The sequence below is a fragment of the Panthera pardus genome, unplaced genomic scaffold (genome assembly GCF_024362965.1).
Source record: "Panthera pardus isolate Hobbes unplaced genomic scaffold, ASM2436296v1 HiC_scaffold_11, whole genome shotgun sequence".
Classification (NCBI taxonomy): domain Eukaryota; kingdom Metazoa; phylum Chordata; class Mammalia; order Carnivora; family Felidae; genus Panthera; species Panthera pardus.
In genome coordinates, this window is record NW_026526666.1 from 44,640,181 (window position 1) to 44,659,289 (window position 19,109).

The following is a 19,109-nucleotide window of genomic DNA, read 5'->3' on the forward strand; positions in this document are numbered from 1 at the left end:
AACTGCTTCTGGTACTAGTCAACCGTGTCCGGTAGCACAGTGTTTTAGTAGTTAGCTGTCTAGCTCTAGACTTGGATAGTTTGAGTTCAGATATGCCACATGTGGCCCTACATGAATTCTGTATAATCTCTCTGATTTTGTTTTTTTTTTCATCCATGTGGAAAATATGTCCGTTTTGTAGATTGTTGTGAGCATTAAATGAAATATTTTAAAACATTTAACACAAGGCCTGCCACATAGCAAGTGTTAAATATGCTAACGTAGTGCCTCATAGCAGTAAGGTAGGTACTAATGTACAAGAATAAGCCAGATTTCTGTTGGAGAATTTCCACTCCTAAGTCCTGAGCTAGATGTAGAGTTGGAGTAATTGGACAAGGCATTCTGGAGAGATTAATTTTCAGGAAGAGTTTTGAAAGAGGGTGCATTAAAAATATGTAGAGATACATAAAATATCCAGAAACATTTAAAGAGAGTAAAAAGTACTCTCTAAAAACATAATACAGATATTCCCTGTTTTTTGTGCATTTGCATTAAGCCATTTTGCGTTTACTAAAGACCTATGTTATTAGTACCTGTTTTTGCTAACAGAAGAAATCTGGAGAAGATTTTTGCTTTTATAAAACAAGGTGAAAAGCAAGAACAGCATCCAGCATGTGTTTTGCAGTGAGTCTTTAGCCAGGTAGCATGCAGTCCAAGCAGCAAGAGTGGCCCCGCCAAGCTCTTTCCCTGGGAACTACACGTTGCATATCAGCATTAGCCACTATAACTTTGATCTGTGTCTGTTAGTATCTGTGCTTTATATTGATTTATTTTGCTCAATCATTAGCAAGATGTGTCCAAATGTATCAGAAAAGTTTAAAAGAGATTATTTCTTGGGTCTGGGAATACTTAAAAAATGTTTTCATATAAATCAATGGTAATCACCTCATTGCTTTCTGCCATTTTGGTTTATGAAAGATTTCATAGAAATGTTCTGGTTTCAGTTAACAGAAAACTGTATTATAATTGTAGTTATCATTGCCTGGGTAATAGTAGCCTATTATGACTTTGAATAAGTGAGAGGAGACAACATTACTTGTTTATTAGCTGACATCTTCTTAGGAGCAAGCAAGGATGCTATAAAACCAAGTGAAAGCTGGCCTGGCCTGAGAAGTTGATACCTCAAATTTGGTTTTACCATTAGGTTCCACGTAATGTCTTTTGCCCATTTTGGAACCTCAGATACAACACTAAATGTGCACACTAGTTGTTTTTGTTTTTGTTTTGTTTTGTTTTAAGTGAAAGATCTTTGCCTTTAATTCTAGGTTAAATTAATTTCAGATTTATTTCTGTTCATCTTGTCAACCTTTATAAAAGTGAGTTTGAATATTTCTTCCCCTTGAAATCAGTCACCTGGAATCTCTCTCTCAAACTACTAGCAAATGACTATTTTATCATAATTCATAGGGATTTATATGAGGTTAGCACTGTTAAGTTCTTCTTTCCTACAAATTCTTCTTTCTTCTCTGTCAAACTTGAGACTTAGAGCTTTGGCCCAGGCTAGAACCTTCCAGAATAGAAAGTGGGCTTAGGGAGTGAGTGAGGCTGACCTCAGGCTGTAGTCTATGAAGTGGGTTATTGAGGTTCCAGTCCTTGGTGAAGAAATTAGCCCACAGAAGAAAAAAAAAGGAAAGCCTGAAGTATCAGGGCCAAATGCAAGAGCATGGGGCATGAACCAGATCCCAAAGTCCTATTTCAAGGAGCAGGGTGGCTCAAGAAGGACGCCGGGAGATAAGGCCCAAGGAAACTTAGAAACTGTTGGGAGAGTGTGAACAGAAGGTTAGAGCATTTCAAAGGAGGCACAAACAAGTGATTAAAGTGTCTAAAAGATTAGAACTGTCTGAAAATCATCTTATTGTTTGTGTTCTCTTAAATGAAAAGGGATGACATTCCAAAAGGAAAATCAGTGTTTCATTTAAAAATATGAGATTAAGTATGCTATAGTAGAAAGAGGAATATTTTGGGGGTCAGAGAGACATAGATTTGAATCTCAGTCGTGCCTTACATGGACTTAGAAAAGTTAATTTCCCTGTGCTTCACTTTCCTCTTTCAAAAATTGGGGCTTATAATTACCTTCCTTGCGGGAATATTGACACATATTAGAGACTCAGTGAGTGGCAGCTATTATGTATTTATTTTGATATTTGTACAAAATATATGTTGCTTAAGGGGCACCCAGGTGGCTCAGTCTGTTAAGTGTCCATCATGATCTCACAGTTCATAGGATCAAGCCACATGAGAGAGGGCATTCTCTCCCCCCTCTGTCTCTGCCCCCCACCCCTGCTCAAAATAAATACATTTAAAAAAGAAAATCTTAAAAAAAAACCCACAACGTATGTTGCTTAAGTCTTTTTTGTTTTTTTCTCATTTTTATTTTTCCAGCTTTACTGAGATGTAATTGACAAATAACACTATGCAAACTTAAAGTGTACAAAATGATGATTTTATATATGTATATATTATGAAATGATTACTACAATAAGATTAGTTAACACATCCTTAAGTCTTTAGCAATTAATTCTTAAAGTACATCAACTCATTGATAACTTCCAAAATCCATTGAGCATTTAGTATGTGGTTGGTAATTTGATAATTTTTTAGTATTAATTCACTCAATGCACCAAATGACTTTCTAAAGTAGCACTACTATTATTTCCATTTTCAGAGGAAGGTATAAGGCACAGGGAAGTTAATTACCTTGCCCCTCATTGCTAATCTACTGAATCGTTGAGATAGTTAAATGGTTAAGGTTCAACCTCAGGGAATTGGACTTGAGAAGTGAAACTCTCAACTACCATACTATGTGTCCTCAAGACACAGCAGAAAGACTTTAGTATTAAAAGGAGACTTAGAATAATCTAGTCATGCTATTTCCCCGCTTAAAACCCTCACTGCTGTTACAAAACTGTCCAGTCCCAGGCTTGTTGGGTGTGATATCTTATAGGTCATTCCTTTGACTTTTAAACAATTTTCCTTTTATTGAGCCAGACAGCTCTCGCTGTACTTTCACTCGTGGTTTTAGATGATCCTGCCTTCTTAGCATCTTTCACAGATCAACTGTTCACTTATCTGGCCCCCATATGCTTTTTCTTCTTCAGGCTGAGCTCTTCAGGACTATTGATCATACCTTGTAGAACATAGTTCAGTCTAGTGGTTAAAGCAGAACAGCCCCTTATTTGAACTGTGGATTTGTCTTTAACTAGATGTAAGCTACTTATCTAAGCACTCTATACCTTAGTTTACTCTTTGTGAAAAAGGCAGATAATAGTAATTTGCAGGATTGCTTTGAGAATTAAAATATATAACTCATGTTATATAGAGTGTTTACTGTGTGCACTACAAAAAAATTAAATGATCAATAAATACTAGTGATGAAAGTTACTGATTTCTAGAACTCCCCACCCCCCCATCATCTTTTCTCCAAACAACTTCATTATCTCCCTTGGTTTGCATACTATTTTTTTTATTAATGCATATTTTTTAAGTGGCCACAATTTTTTTTCCTGTTCAAAGAAGCAAAATTCTTAAGTCTCCAGAGAAGAGCTTAGAGGCTCAAACTTCATCTTTTGGGAACTGTCGACCTCAGGGAGGCCCAGGCCTACTGACTTCCCACATGCTGTTTTCTTACTGCCTCATCTGTGAACATTGAAAAACTATCCCACCAGTGGTCAGCACAGTTGGAGTAGTTTTGGTTTTACTAGTCACTTCAAACCATCATATTAAGGCTATAAATAAAATAATGTTGTGGTTCTCATCTGTCTGCATCGTTGGAATAAGCTGAGAGAAATTGTAAATCAATATTTAGCATAATTGCAGAGATCTGGCAGGTTTGGATACAAATAAAAGGAATGAAGAATGTAATATAAAATCATTAGTATAATAGTAGTTCAATCACCCTCTACAAAGTGGCAGGCAGCAGAGACTCATGGTCTAATTTTAGTTGGCAAAGACTTTTCTTATAAAGTGTTGGAAAATAATTGACCCTTCTGTCAATTACTCTTCTGTATTGGTCTTTCTTCAAGTTTCCTCAAAAGATTTTTGTTCTGTTTTGTTTTGTTTTTTTGTCCTACCTCCCTAGGAACTTTTCTTTCAATGCAATTTTGTATTACACTGCAAAAGCACTTATTTGACAAAAACAAAACAACAAAACATATTGTTGGCATGATCATCCACACTGTGCATTCTGAATTTTAAAAAAGCCAATCTAGGCAAAGCAAGCTTTTGAATCTCTTTTGGTATAAACTCTTTTCAGTTATTATCCTGAAGCAAAAGAGGGGTTATGATCCTTACACATGGATTTTTTGAAAGGATCTATGTCAAGGAATTTGGCCAATTGATTTTGTTTCCATTAACTATTTATTCATTTATTCCACAAAAATTGGCAGAGTGTTTACTGTAGACATGGCATCACAGTACAATCTGCAAGAGGGATACAGGGAGGAATCTTACATGAATCTAAAAGGAGTGATCAGGGGTGTCTCAGTCAGTTAAGTGTCCAATTCTTGATTTTGGCTCAGGTCATGATCTCGCAGTTCATGAGTTTGAGCCCAGTCTCAGGCTATGCCTTGACAGTGCAGAACCTGCTTGAGATTCTGTCTTTCCTCTCTCTCTGCCTCTATCCTGCTCATCCTCTCTCTCTCTCAAAATTAATATAAATAGATTTAAATATAAAAAATAAATAAAAGGAGTGCTCAAACATGATGAAAGAAATTCTGGTGTAAGGTAGGGAGACAAGGACCCTAGGAAAGGGACAGGTAGAATTCTATGAGAATTTCTGTGACATTCAGGCATCTTCTTTTTGAGTCCTTTGATCTGAGTTTACTGATGAGTTATGCCTACTTTTATAAATATAACCTCAGTATCCTGAATATAAAATGAGAGAGTTGACTAGACCTCATGTGGTCATTTCTATAAATAATCCTGTGGCTCCAGGTAAATACGTTTCCAGACCAGTAAACTTAGATCATCCACTTCAGGAAGCAGTCACAGCGTTTGACTTCATGGTGATAATTGCAAAAGGGAGAAGATTGAATTCTCCAGGGTCATGCATCCTATAAAGGGCAGAATTAGAATTTGACCTCAAGCCTTCTAGCCCCAAATCTCATCCTTTTTTTTATCTCATCAAATTTACTTTGGGCTGAAGTATTTGATATAGATTTATTTGCCTTAAATAACTACAGGAAAATCATTGCATCTGTTAAGAGTTTAAGTGTCTGGTCACGTATTTCTTAAATTTTTTCACTCTTAAATGACAGACATGCAGTGTTCAGTGATTGGAAGCTATGTAGTTTAATTTTTCTTTAGTTTTCTGGTTATTGGTGCTGTTTTCAGAGATTTTATTTGGGGAAGTTGTTCCCATCTAGATTTTATTTACTTCTTTGCTAAGAATCTTACTGAGATTCAAAATCTGAGTCTTGGTTTGTTGGCTTGAGTATGATGAGTTTCCTCACAGAGCTGAAATTCTGGGGATTCTTACAAGTCTTCTTAATGGACAGTGAGAAATCTATTTGGGTCAGGAGATGGAGCTCCATTGCTTGTGAATTGTAACATAATGCCAATCAAACCACAATATTCTATGATTTGTTTAACTTGCTTTCCCAATACAAAGACTTGATAAGTGAGTTGCAGAAACATTTTATCTGGTTGTCATTGCTTAGAACCCTATCTTGCCAGTGGAGACTTAAGGTAGGCCCTCCCCATCACTTCTCGGCCTTTTGGCTAAGATCAAGTGAAGGTAGGCCCTCTTTGAACACTATCAGACTCTACAAATTGCAGATTTGTAGATGCAAAGCACATCTTGATCATCTTTAGTAATAAAACCGTGCTCATTCACCTAAGTCTCATTTGATTTTGTTGAGCATAAAATGATGTAATCAGTTTTTCCAGACTGGTAGGTGAGTTGAACCTTTCCATTTGTGGCAATGTAAAGAGATATCTTGCATAAAATTTCTTGATTGAAATGCCACTGACAAATGTCAATGTGTTTTCCAGAGTCCTCATGCTCTTTTTGTTGGGGATAGGAAATGGCTGAACAGGTATATAAGCCCCTTTGGTCAAATATTGCATATAGAAGATGAATTTCTGGATAATACTATGTAAGGCATACTTCTATATGTTGACTCATATAATGAATCGTTTTATTTAATAGCTCCCATGATATATCTTGCCACTTACTTTTGAAATTTAGTTAGTGGTGTGCTGGTAAACTGGCTTTTCAGAAAGAAAAAGAACCTTGATTTATATAGTGTCTGTTAATTTCTGTGGTGTAACTATTCCCACAATGGCCAATTTCAAGCTAAAAATGGCTTGCAAAACTCATGAAAATTTTAACAATTATCTCATTAGATCCAGTATGAGTCAGCTCCAATACTCCACAGTTACTACTTTTAAAATATACTTTTGTATGCTTTTTGATTATTTTATGTGTAAAATCCTCTAACCTCAATTTGAGGCTTCTAATGGTGGCAACCCTGCCATATTCTTATATATGTCTTCTTTTCCTCTTCCTCAGATATATCTATATATGTGCAGTAATCAAGCATGTATAGTAACCTATGTCATCAATGCTAAGATTATTTTTTCACATTTTAACATTACTAAAATCATTTGTGCTTACGTCAGTGGCATGCTGCAGTGTAATTGGCAACATTTTCTTCTTTCTTAATGTTTCATATAATAATTATTTGAATTTAATGAGATATGTTAAATGCTGGTTAATTAGTGTTTGACGTGACTACAATTATATCCTATGGGCTAATCTGTCATTTCACATATTAGATTCACCTAAAGAAGTTATCTCTATATTGTTATCCTTACAAGAAAAATATATGGGGGCACCTGGGTGGCTCAGTTGGTTGAGCCAGGTCATGCTCAGGTCATGATCTCACTCTTTGTGGATTGGAGCCCCAAATTGTGCTCTGTGCTGACAGCTTGCTCAGAGCCTGGAGCCTGCTTCAGATTGTGTCTCCTCTCTCTGCCCCTCCCCCGCTCATGCTCTGTCTCTGTCTCTCAAAAAGACATAAATGTTAAAAAAAAATTTTTTTTAAGAAAAAGATACTGTTTGAATATATTTGTCCCACAGTATACCTCTTGTTCTTTTGCCTTAGTGTTCACATTTGGCACATCAAAGTTTAGGCTCCTGTTTATTTTGTTCCTCCTGGTGTGTTTCCAAGAACTGCCTTCTTCCATCTGGGAAGTGTCCTTTTTGAAAGTGAGGATCACTGACACGATTGAACATGGTCATTGGAAAATATGTGTTGTAGCTTAATTGCCATAACATTCAACAGCCAGTGTTTCTGCTCCCTGGCATCTGGAATATAGGAAAAGGCACATGATAGGCAGAATAATGGCCCCCCAAAAAAGTCAACGTCTTAGTCATCAGAACGTGTGCACATATTAATTTATGTGGCAAGGGGGAGTAAAGTTTCCACATGGAATTAAGGTTGCCAATCAGCTGACCCTAAAATAAAAAGATCATTCTAGATTAATGTGGGTAGACTTTTGTAAGTAATCACAAGTGTATCTGCATAGGCAAGAGGGAGACAGAAAAGCCAGAACCTTGGGCACCTGGGTGGTTCAGTTGTTTGAGCGTCCAAGTCTTGATTTTGGCTCAGGTCATATCTCCCAGTTTGTGAGATAGAGCTCCACTCAGTGATGGTGCAGACTTGACCAGCCATTGCTGGCTTTGGCAATGGAAGGGGGCCAGGAGCCAGGAAATGTAGGGAGCCTCTGGAATGTGGAAAAGATCCTCCCTTAGAGTCTCCAGAAGGAATGCAAATGTGATGACACCTTGAATTTAGTCTAGTGAGACCCATTTTGAACTTCTGACCTCTAGAAGTATACGATAATAAATTTGTGTTATTTAAGCTACTAATGTACTTTGGTACAACAGCAATAATAAATTAGTATAAGCTTCATTAATTCAGATGGGCGAGGTCACAATTTGAGCTAAATAAAACTGGTTGTGTCAAAATTATTCTTTATATTCTCTCTGAACAAGTTTGCTAGAGAAATTTGCATCGTAAAGCAAATTACAGAAATATATATTAAAGAATAAGATAATTTAAAGATTTTGGTACATCTCTTTTATGCTAAGGATATGGCCATTTATAAAGGAAAGTTATGTATTTGTTAATTTTTGTCTATAAGAATTTTCATTAAAATTTTTCTATTTCTATACTGGGGAATTTATGGAATTACATTTTTCTGTGAATATTTCATGATTCTTATTTTTCTGTCATCATACTTAGCATCCTGGTCCCTACCTGAGCAAGCCCTTGTGAGTGGCGTTTCACTGTGATCTGACAAATATTGTCAGGAACAGGTTTTAGGTTATATGATCTTCAACAAGTGACTTAACCTAAGGCTCAAATTCATATGTTGAAACCACAACCCCAGTGTGATGATATTTGGAGCTGGTGCTTTTGAGAGATAGGTCATGAGGATGGAGCCCTCATGATGGAATTTGTGCCCTTATAAGAAGAGATGAGAGAGAGCTTGCCTTTCTATCTGCACTGTGCAGAGTACAAAGAGAAGATGGCTGTTTGTCAACCAGGAAGAGGGCTCTCACCAAGAAATCTGACCATGCTGGCACGCTGATCTCAGACTTCCAGCTCCCAGTATTGTGAAAACTAAGTGTCTGTTGTTTAAGCCACCTAGTCCATTTTGTGACAGTGCTTGAACAGACTAAGACAGGAATTGGTACCAAGGAGTGGAATGCTGCTATAACACATACCTAAAAATGTGGAAGCAGGTTTGGAACTGGTAATGGGTAGAGACTGGAAAAGTTTTAAGGTGCAAAAACTTTTTTTTCCCAGCTTTCTTGAGCTATAATTGGCATATAGCATTGTGTAAGTTTAAGGTGTGCAACATGATGATTTGACAAATGTATATATTGAAAAATGATTACCTTAGTAAGGTTAGTTAGCACATCGGTCACCTCACATAATTACTTTTTTTTTTTTTTTTTTTTTGGTGTGGTGAGAACATTTAAGATCTCCTTTCTTAGCAACTTCCAACTATATAATATGATACCGTTAACTATAGTCACCATGCTGTATTGTACATTAGATCCCCAGAGTTTACTCATCTTCTAACTGAAAATTTGTACCGTTTCACCAACATTTCTTCATTTCTCCCACCCTCAATCCCTGACAACCATCATTCTACTCTCTGTGTCTATTAGATCTTTTTTTCCTAATTTTTTTAATGTTTATTTATTTTTGAGGGAGAAAAAGAGACAGAGTGCAAGTGGGGCAGGGGCAGAGAGAGAGGGAGACACAAAATCCGAAGCAGACTCCAGGCTCTGAGCTGTCAGCACAGTGCCTGACATGGGGCTGGAACTCACAAACCACAAGGTCATGACCTGAGCCAAAGTTGGATACTTAACCGACTAAGCCACCCAGGCTCTCCAGCCTATTAAATTTTTAAAATTGAGGAAAAAATCCACATACAAATGAGATCATACAGTGTTTATATTTCTCTGACATATTTAACTTAGTATAATGCCCTAAAGATGCATCCATGTTATTTCAAATGGCATCACATTTACAATGCAAATATATCACATTTTCTTTATCCATTTTTCCATTGATGGGCACTTAGAGTATTTCCATGCCTTGGCTATTATGAATAATGCTGCAGTGAACATAGGGTGCAGATACCTCTTCAAGATCATGATTTCATTTCTTTTGGATGTATTCCCAGAAGTGGGATTGCTGAATCATAAGGAATTCTATTTTTAATTTTTTGAGAAACCTCCATACTGTTTTCTACAGTGGCTGCACCAATTTATACTCCCACCACCAGTGCACAAGTGTTCGCTTTTCTCCTCATCCTCACCAACACTCATGTCCTACCTTTTTGATAATAGCCATCTTAACAGATGTGAGGTGGTATCTTATTGTGGTTTTGATTTCCACCTCCCTGATGATTAGTTGAACATCCCTTCATATACCTGTTGGCCGTGTGTATGCTTTTTGGGGGGAAAATGTCTATTCAGGTCTTCTGCTCATTTTTATTTGGATGGTGATGATGATGATGGTGATTTGCTACTGAGTTGTAATGAGCTCCTTATATATTTTGGATATTAACCCCTTATCAGATATTTGGTTTGCCAATATCTTCTTGTGAAGGGATTTTCTTGTGATTCTGGTCAGGGCTCAGAAAGAAAAGAGAGCTGAAGAGAAAGTTTACTTCTCAGAGAATACATAAATAATCATGTACAGAATGTTGGTAGAAATGTTGGTAGAAACAGAGAGTAAAGGCCATTCTGATGAGGTCTCAGATGGAAATGAGGAACATGTTATTGGAAACTGGAGGGAAGGTGATCCTTGTTAGAAAGTGTCAAGGAACTTGGCTGAGTTGTGTTCATGTTTTAGTGTTTTGTGGAAGGTGGAACAATTCAGGCATAGTTAGGTCACTGGCTCTCAGTTATGGAGCCAGTGATGGTGAAGCCAGAATTGAACTGGAACTGGAGTCTTAACCACAACATCTGTTCCTCTCACCAAGGGTAAGCAGTGTGGGAACAGGCAGTGCTGGGAGAGGAGGTTGAGGTTCAAGAGTGCTGAGGCCTGAAGAAATTCTATCACTGTGAAAAAGTGTTACCTTAGGTTTTCCCAGGACTGACTCATTAAATGATAATCTTTTTTTAGAGCTTTTATACTTTAGGAAAATGGAAGATCTATAATAGGGGCCTAAAAGAAATCACATGAGACTATGTATGTGGGGATGCTTGCAATCTGCAGCATGGGATGGGAATATTACATTCCTTGCCCAGCTTAGGGCACAGAATCTGACATGGAGACATGTAAACACTCACGATCTATTTGTGAATGAATCAGTTTATGACACAGGCAGAAATGAAGGATGCCCACATGTGCATGCACACACACATATGCACACACTCTGTATGTGCACACACACTTCCCCACTAGATTGGGAACTCACTGGGTGCAGGGTCTGTGCTGTCTCTGTATCCCTAGTACCTTATGGAATACCCTGAAAATAGTCAGTGCTCAATAAATGTCTGTGATTAATAATATTATAGTGTCTGTCTGTTCATTTGGGGGTTTTATGGGATAGATTCTCTCTTTGGGGGCAGATGGAGGGATTGATAAGAAACCCCAACTTTATTATTTCAGAGCCTTATTTATATGTTCAACATTGCATGGGTTTGAGGGTTTAGTGTTGAAGCGCTGCAGCTGGAGAGACAGCACTCCCAGTGTCTCAGCAGCCTGCTCCTCTAATCCCGATGCACCACAGGAATGTGGGGTGTGTATTGAAGTGGAGGAAAGGGACAGGGTTGCTTTGTTTCCTGGGGTACTGTTTTCCCTGGTGCATTGAGCCAGGTGGCCGGTTGTTCTCCACCCAGAGACCAGGAGGTGAGTAAGCAGTCTTGTGCATCTGATAAAGAAGCCGATGAGTTAGGCTGATCTGGGCATTTAGCTGTGGGACTTGGTATGAACAGCATGGACTTTAACTGATACAGTCCCAGTGGCCTGGTAATTGCTGTGACCAGTGCTGTTGTTGATCCTATGGATGGCAGCAGGGGAGGATCTCAGGACTGGGTAGTGTGACCAAAAGTCCAGCTTTGACCTGAGATGCAGAGAGTGACTTACAAAGGGAGTGGAGTGCTCCCAGTGCAACACAATTACCAACACAATCACCAAGTTCAGGTGAGGTGACCTCATCTGGCCCAGGGCTCTGCTGAGTATAAGAAAGAAAAGAACACGGTGTGTGTGTGTGTTGGGGAAACAGTGGCAGTGAATGGTGAGGACAAAGGCAGAAACATTAGAAAAACTCTACCAATATAAATTTGTGGCTGGGTCAGTAAAGTTCTTATAGTTGAGTAAATGCAAAGGGAGGCTACAAACCCATACCAAGCACAAATGAAGAGAAGCAGAGCAGGAGGAATCAAACAGACCATGATTGTGGCTGAGACACAGGATTACTACCATCTCCCTGTGGAGGAGGCTTCATGGTCAGGACAGGGTACATTTATATGTATACAAGAGAAATGTTTGCATTGACTGCTATCTTAGTACCATCAGGCTGCTCTGACAGAGTACCATAGACTGGTACCTTAAACAATAGAAACTTATTTCTCACAGTTCTGGAAGCTGGAAAGTCCAAGATCAAGGTGTCAGCAAATTCAGTGTCTTCTGAGAGCTGCTTCCTGGTTCATACATGGCCATTCTCTTGCTGTATTCTCACATGGGGAAAGAGACAAGGGAGCTCTCTGGTGTCTCTTTTATAAGAGCACTAATCTCATTCATGAGGGCTCTACCCTCTGACCATATCACCTCCCAAAGCCCCCACCTCTTAATACCATCACCTTGGGGGTTAGCACTTTAACATATAAATTTTGGGGGGAAACATTGAGTCCATAACAGCTGTTTTACTAAATCCATATACAGTTTACTCTAGTACAATGTCTTGTTATCAGTTTGTTAACCTAAAGTTTCAGTACAAAAAATAAATTAGGTACTGCTGAAAAAGAAATGACTGACCCTGGATCGACCCAGCTAGTTATTTTTCAGCTTTTCTGCCAAGTCCAGTTGTAAATGATAGTCATGGAAAGAGTAGCTCTACAAATGGTATCCCAACCAGGGATTTTCAGTCTTTCCTAAAGGTGAGAAAGCTGATGTGTTCAAAGGTTTCAACTCAACTGGGCATTTTAGTAAGACTGGAGGGGTGTCGTGGACACAAACTCGTTTCGTAGGAGCCTGAGAGAGAAGAATTAAGATGAAGTGGTGCCAAAGCTGGCTAAGCTTTATCCTTAGGACCTAAATATTGCAACAAATTCTGAATTGAAAGAAGGGGGTTATTTTCAGTCAGTAGGGAAGTTAAAGTTTATGTTATCCTAACTTTTTGACCCTATTTCATTTAATCAGGGTTTTAGCGCTCATAGCTATCCTAAAACTATTGACTTTTTTTAAAAACTTGAGCCTGAAAAACAGACAAAAGACTATATATGATATCTGTCTAATGATTTATCTTAAGAATCTGTGAGCTGTGGAATCATGATTGTTAGGACCGAGAGACACCTGCTCACCTTTCTGAAATGAGTTGCTGAAAAGATATTCTGAGATTCAGAAAGGGTAAGGGATACAGTGTTGACCTTTTGGAGACAGGAAACCTTTGATGAACTATAGGACTCCAAGACAGTTCATTTAAAAGATAGTTTCAAAGCATTATCTGGGGCTGGTTTCGTATGTGCATTACTGAAGCCCTCAGGTTGTCTTTTTACATAAACCCAGTGAAATAATGGTTTCCGCAGTTGTTCACACGTCGGCAACCCTCGTGTGGCATCTTGCCTTCTGGGTTTTGTAACGGCTTTCGGTGTCTTTTGTGGACAAAATTAAACTTTTCTTACCATTTGACAGTATATAACTTTCCTAAGATGGGCATTAAGGAGAAAAGAGAAAGGAAAAGGTCACCAATACCATCTCCATGTAATTAAGGCAGCTAAATAAAATTGTCACTAATGACATTTACTTGATTCTATAAGTCCCTGCTCTAGCCTCCAAGTAAGTTAAGGATCAACTGCTCATAGTATGTATACACTGTAATCTGTGTTGCAGGTAATAGGGTATACATTTTTTTTAAGACAGCCTTATTTTAGGGTTATGTTTAGACTTGTGTTCTCTCTCTCTCTCTCTCTCTGCCTCTGTCTGTCTTCATCTCGCTCTGTATGTATACATATATATATATATGTACATATATTCACCTTTATGTATATGGACGTATATGGATGAACATATATACCTACATGTACATGTATGTGTATGTGCTTTTGTAAGGTGATAGTAATCAGTAGAGGATAAGTTAAAACTTAGAAAAAATAGCTTCAAACTTTGATTTATAGGCTCGGATTGACCATCTACCCAAGTATAACATCAATCAATTTGTTTTCTTTTAACTCTTAAAATAAAAGATCCTAGAAATCAAAAGTAATTTGTGAATTTTGGGGGAAGGGTGGGGAGTTCTGGATGTGGAATTAATGACATTGTCTGGAGATATCTGTCTATCTATCTATCTATCTATCTATCTATCTGGAAGTTAAGAGTTCTAAGCTGCTGACCTTAAATTTAGAAGTTTACACCAGTAAAAATAAGTCTCAAGCAAAATTGTGTTTTCATCTATTGACACATCATTATTTGGGAACACAATAAATAATATCTATAGGGATACCAAGAATAACACACGATTCTGGCCTTCCAATCATGTGTAATATAACTCAAGGTTTCGCAGGGGGTGGGGGGAGTGGAGTGGCAGGTCCATCCAGTTTGTGTCAGGGAATGTTTTCTGGAAAGAGATGATTGTTAATCATGGGTCTTTATCCACTAGCTAAAGGGTCGGGGAAAGGCCTTGGCAGTAGAGGGACCATGCGTGGTATGCTGAAGTCATGAATGAATATGTTGAGGAGGTGCACGTAAGTTTGTTGCTAGAATTTAGGGTGAAGCAGGAGGCTGAAGAGTCCTCTGAAGGAATTCCCAAGTTTTCCATCAGGCTTCCTCTGTGAGGGCTTTCCTGACAACTGGAGTTGGTGGTGTCCATAACTCTCTGTGTCCCTGTGAGTTATGCATATTTCTGTTGTTGGATTTTTCACACCCAATTTAATTGTTCATGCCTGATTTCCATACTTGTGTGCAAAATAAACAATGTCAGGACTGTCCCAGTTCTTATCATAAAACCTGGAAAACAGTAATTGCTCAAAACCTGTTTATTAAACACATGAATGATTGTCTGTCTGGACAAGTGAATGATTATGCACAGTTTGGGGATGAGAAAGTCAAGAATTGCCTTGGTTATCAAGCAACACTTCATAAAACCTTAATGGTTTCATTTTTATCTTCCAGATTACTTGCAGCATATAATAGTCTTACTGATAAACACCTGACTGGATATTTTAACAACACAAGGATAAGACGGCATCTTTTAAGATCAGGGCTGGTAAGATTTGGTTTACTTTCTACCTGCCCTCTTGTTTCATTAAATCCAGTAATTTCCTCCCTTTTCTGGTTTTCTTTTTGAGCTAATCAGTGACACCTACCTCCTCATCCCCCTTTTTTTTTTTTAGAAAAATTACTTCTTTTCCAGAGCTCAGATTATCTTTTTGAAGCTGTGTTTCAAAAGATAGGAAGAGAGGTCACAATGACTGCTAAAGCTACTTATAAATTATTGAGGAAAAACCCTATGAGCTTCCAATAGCATATTTTATTTATTTGTTAATTCATTTATTTATTCAACACGTATTCATTGAACACATTGTATGAGCCAGGAACTGTTAGGGATTAAGCACAGAGAAGACTTTACTGTCTTCAGAAAAAAAAAAATATTATTTTTAATAATCACAGAATAAGGTGTGGAAGACACGAACAGTTCAAAAATTTCCCCTTGAATTTTAAAAACCTGTTTCATTTCCTGGGTTTATTGATAACATTAGTGTCTTTTCATAGCTGTAAAACTATCATTTCCACAAAATTTCTATTCCTCTAAATGTATTTAATGTGAAAATCTTTAAAAAAAATACTACAGTTTTCCACTGAAAGAAATAGGCGTGGTTATACAAAGTGTGAGTAATGATTTTAGCTGTTTACCTTCTTAAAACACAAAGATTTCCTTAACTATTGTTGCCATGGTGTTGAAAGGATATGCATTGTGTTTCTAATTGTTGTTTTTGTGCTTGGAACTCTGGCAGGGTAGATCTCCTGAGAGCTTGCTTTTTGTCTCCTGGGGCTTTGTTATCAGACAGACCTGGCTGAAACCTGGCTCAGCCATTTACAAGTCATAGAATCTTGAGCAAATCACATACTTAACTTACTCAGCTCCAGCTTCCTCAATTGTGAAATGAAGATAATGATACCCAGCCCTCAGGATCGTTGCGGCAATAAGAGAGGTGTAATAAATGCTTGTTGCAATTATTGTGGTTACTATTAACATTCCTTCTTTGGATAACAATTGGTAAGCTTTATGTATAAATGGAAAGGACTTTGTATTTACTTATTAACATCATTAGCAAGTATTTATTGAACATTGGTTATGTAGCATGCCAACTCAAATAAGGAAGATTTCTCTAGAACTTGTTTGTGTTCAGCATCATCTGGGAACTTGTTAGAAAATGCAAATTTTGGAGCCGCACTCCAGACCTGTTGTTGAGTCAACAGCTGTAGGGTGAGGCCCACCAATCTATTTTCAACACTTTTCCAGGTAATTCTAATGTGAGCTCCAGTTTAAGAACTTTTGCCCTATAGGAGCTTCCAGTCTACTTGGGGAGATCAGATTTCCCCCAGGGGGGGGTGGGGGGGGGGGGAGAACAATGACACCTGTTAACTGAGGAGGGAGCCACAGTGCAGAATGTTCTCAACTTTTATTCTCATCTGGAAACATATGGCACGATATCCCGGGCGGAGAACACATCTCAAAGACCGTAACTGAGTTATTTGTGATTGGGAACACTTTCTAGAACCACACACCCTTTTTTTTTCATCAGGGAAAAAAAAGATATAAAAAAAGATCATCAGTAAGCAATCACTTGTAACACCAATCTTCTTGGTCGCAGTGCTCCAATATGTTGCCACAACAGTGTTAAAAAACTACAGTTTTCAAAATTAAGAAATATGTGGGCTTGGGTTAGACCTGAAAGAGCAGGGCATAATTAAGTGGAAAGGAAGAAGATGAACAATCCAGGATAGAAGATACAGAAAAATACCACAAATATGCTCTCAGGAAGGATTAAAAGCAAAAGCAAAGAAAAATAAGTAAATAAAAACCAGAAACTACCACTCCTGGCATTTTCAATGATGCCAATTGAAAGCAATCTGGAGTCTTTTATATGTGCAGCACTGCATAATCTGAAAGAAATCTGAATCATGACACATTAAATTACATTCTGGGTTGGAGAGTGGAAGGAGAAAAAACTGTGAAAATAAAGTAATGAAACCAATTGTTTTTAAAACAAACTGATGAGAACCTCTATAGCTTACATGTTTTGCCCTTCAACGTTATTTCCTGTGAGATCATCAGTCCTGTGATCACTGCTCCTATTCATTGTTTCAAGGTAGCGCTCCACCTCTTCTTCCCAAATGTGTTCAAAAGACAGACGTGAAAAGAACACCTGGGTTCCATCAAGGAGAAATTGTGACTCTAATGAAAACCTTGTTTTAAACGTCAAGTGCACCACCTGTGTGTGTTTTGCCAATGCTGGTATATGAGACCGATTTTTTTCCCTTATGAAATATTCATGAAGAGTGAGTTTACCAGCCATAGTAGTATGCCCTTTTAGGCTTAGAAGATGCTGCCCCTCTCTCTGTCTCTTTGTCACGCCATCTCTCCATTTTTGGTAACAAACAATACATTTTTTGCTTTGTATTTCCATGTATGTTTTATTTATTCATGACAGATCACAAGAAGTGGGAGAATACTTTCCGAAAAAGAATACAAACTAAATATCATGAAGAGGGATCACCAAAAATATATCCGGGAGTGCCTAGCTCAGGCTATTTTCCATAAGGTTCTTGATATGGAGGTAAAGTATTCATATTTTCTTTATAGTAGATAGTTTCTAATATGATAATTAATACTACTTCTGTACTAGAAGCAGAGGAATTCCTCCTGTATTTCATTAAAAAGTATTGGAACAAGGTGCCCTGAGAAATACTCTATAATCTCTGGGTAGCAAGGAGCCAAGAGACTGAAGTAAGCTTTTCTCGATTTCAGTTACAGAAAAATATGGACATCATTATATATTTTGTGATATTTAATTTAACAAATGTAGATTTTTAATCCATAATGGCTACTCTTAAACATACCAGCCCTCACCATCTGTACCCCAATTTCCATTTGCTAAAAAAAAAAAAGTGACATCTGTTTAAATATCAGTAATTCCACTGCCATGAATTATTTCAGATTTGTTATTCTTTTAAGGCTCTGAAGCTGGGCCGTATGCTAAATTTCAGGGAAGAGGCATTGAAACATCTGCTGTCCCTCCCACTTTAGGCCACATTGGTCAGCATAGATTCATAAACCGAGCATCAACAACTTTTTTTTTCAAACCTGACATGGCATTTTTAGTAGGATATATAGCTAACTTGATAAATTATTTTAGCCTTGCTCCATGGAACTTATAGTTTCAAGCATCAACACCATTTTAATCTCTGTGAAAAAGCATGTCACTTCTTGGCTTGACCATACAGCAGTAAATCAGAAAACTTGGCTGGTAAAATCATTGACCTGTGAGTGCAGTAAACATTTATGAACAACTGTAGAATCACCAGTAAACCAATACTAAGTGTAGTGGCACTGAAAATATTTATTATTATGCTACCATTATACCGAACAAGTGTTGCATTCAGATAAGATGTATATGATCTGTTAATTTAGGAATTCATTTTGTGCTTTATGACATGTGCATGAGTTATATGGAATCATTCAAATTCACTTGCTTATAAAAGTATTAGTTGGAATTCTGCGACTAATGTTAAAAAAAAATAGTACAGTAGATTAATCTATACTTAGTTTCAAATTTACCCAATAGGCACTAAATTTTGTATTAGCTTTAATCCTTGAAGTTTTGGTTTTCCAAACTTTCATGTAACTTACATATCATAACTAGAATATGCTATCATTTAAGAGTCTTTGTATATTCTTAAAATTTGGAATAAATGTCTTAGATAAGTGTTAATATAGAATATATAATTTCATATGATGTAATATATATAACTATGATATGTAATATATTAATATAATTAACAAATAGAATAGCTGTCTCTAAATTGTTACATTTATCTCACATTTATTTTATGCTGATGCTATTTACTAATGTTGTTACATTAATATTCATGTATTTGTTCATACCACAAACATTAATCATTAATTGTAGGCTTACCACGTACCAGTTTGAAGCTATGTGATATAGCTGTGATATATAAAAACAAAAAAGCAAAAAAAACAAAAACAAAAACAAAAACCTACTGTAGAAAGTGATCAAGTGTTAGAAGAGAGGAAAAACAGACCGAGTTCCAGGAAGTAGAGAATGATGACTTATCTCTATGAAAGTCAGAGGAAGC

The 19,109-nt window shown here is 37.3% G+C and overlaps 1 protein-coding gene across 1 annotated transcript in view; it reads left to right on the top strand.

Moving 5' to 3' along the window:
* ERICH3 (glutamate rich 3) overlaps window positions 1-19,109 on the top strand; it is a 106,454-nt gene that overhangs the window by 13,284 nt on the left and 74,061 nt on the right. The window contains 2 exon segments of the mRNA XM_019448860.2: window positions 14,901-14,994; window positions 17,444-17,569. Coding sequence (XP_019304405.2) covers window positions 14,901-14,994; window positions 17,444-17,569 — 220 coding nt within the window.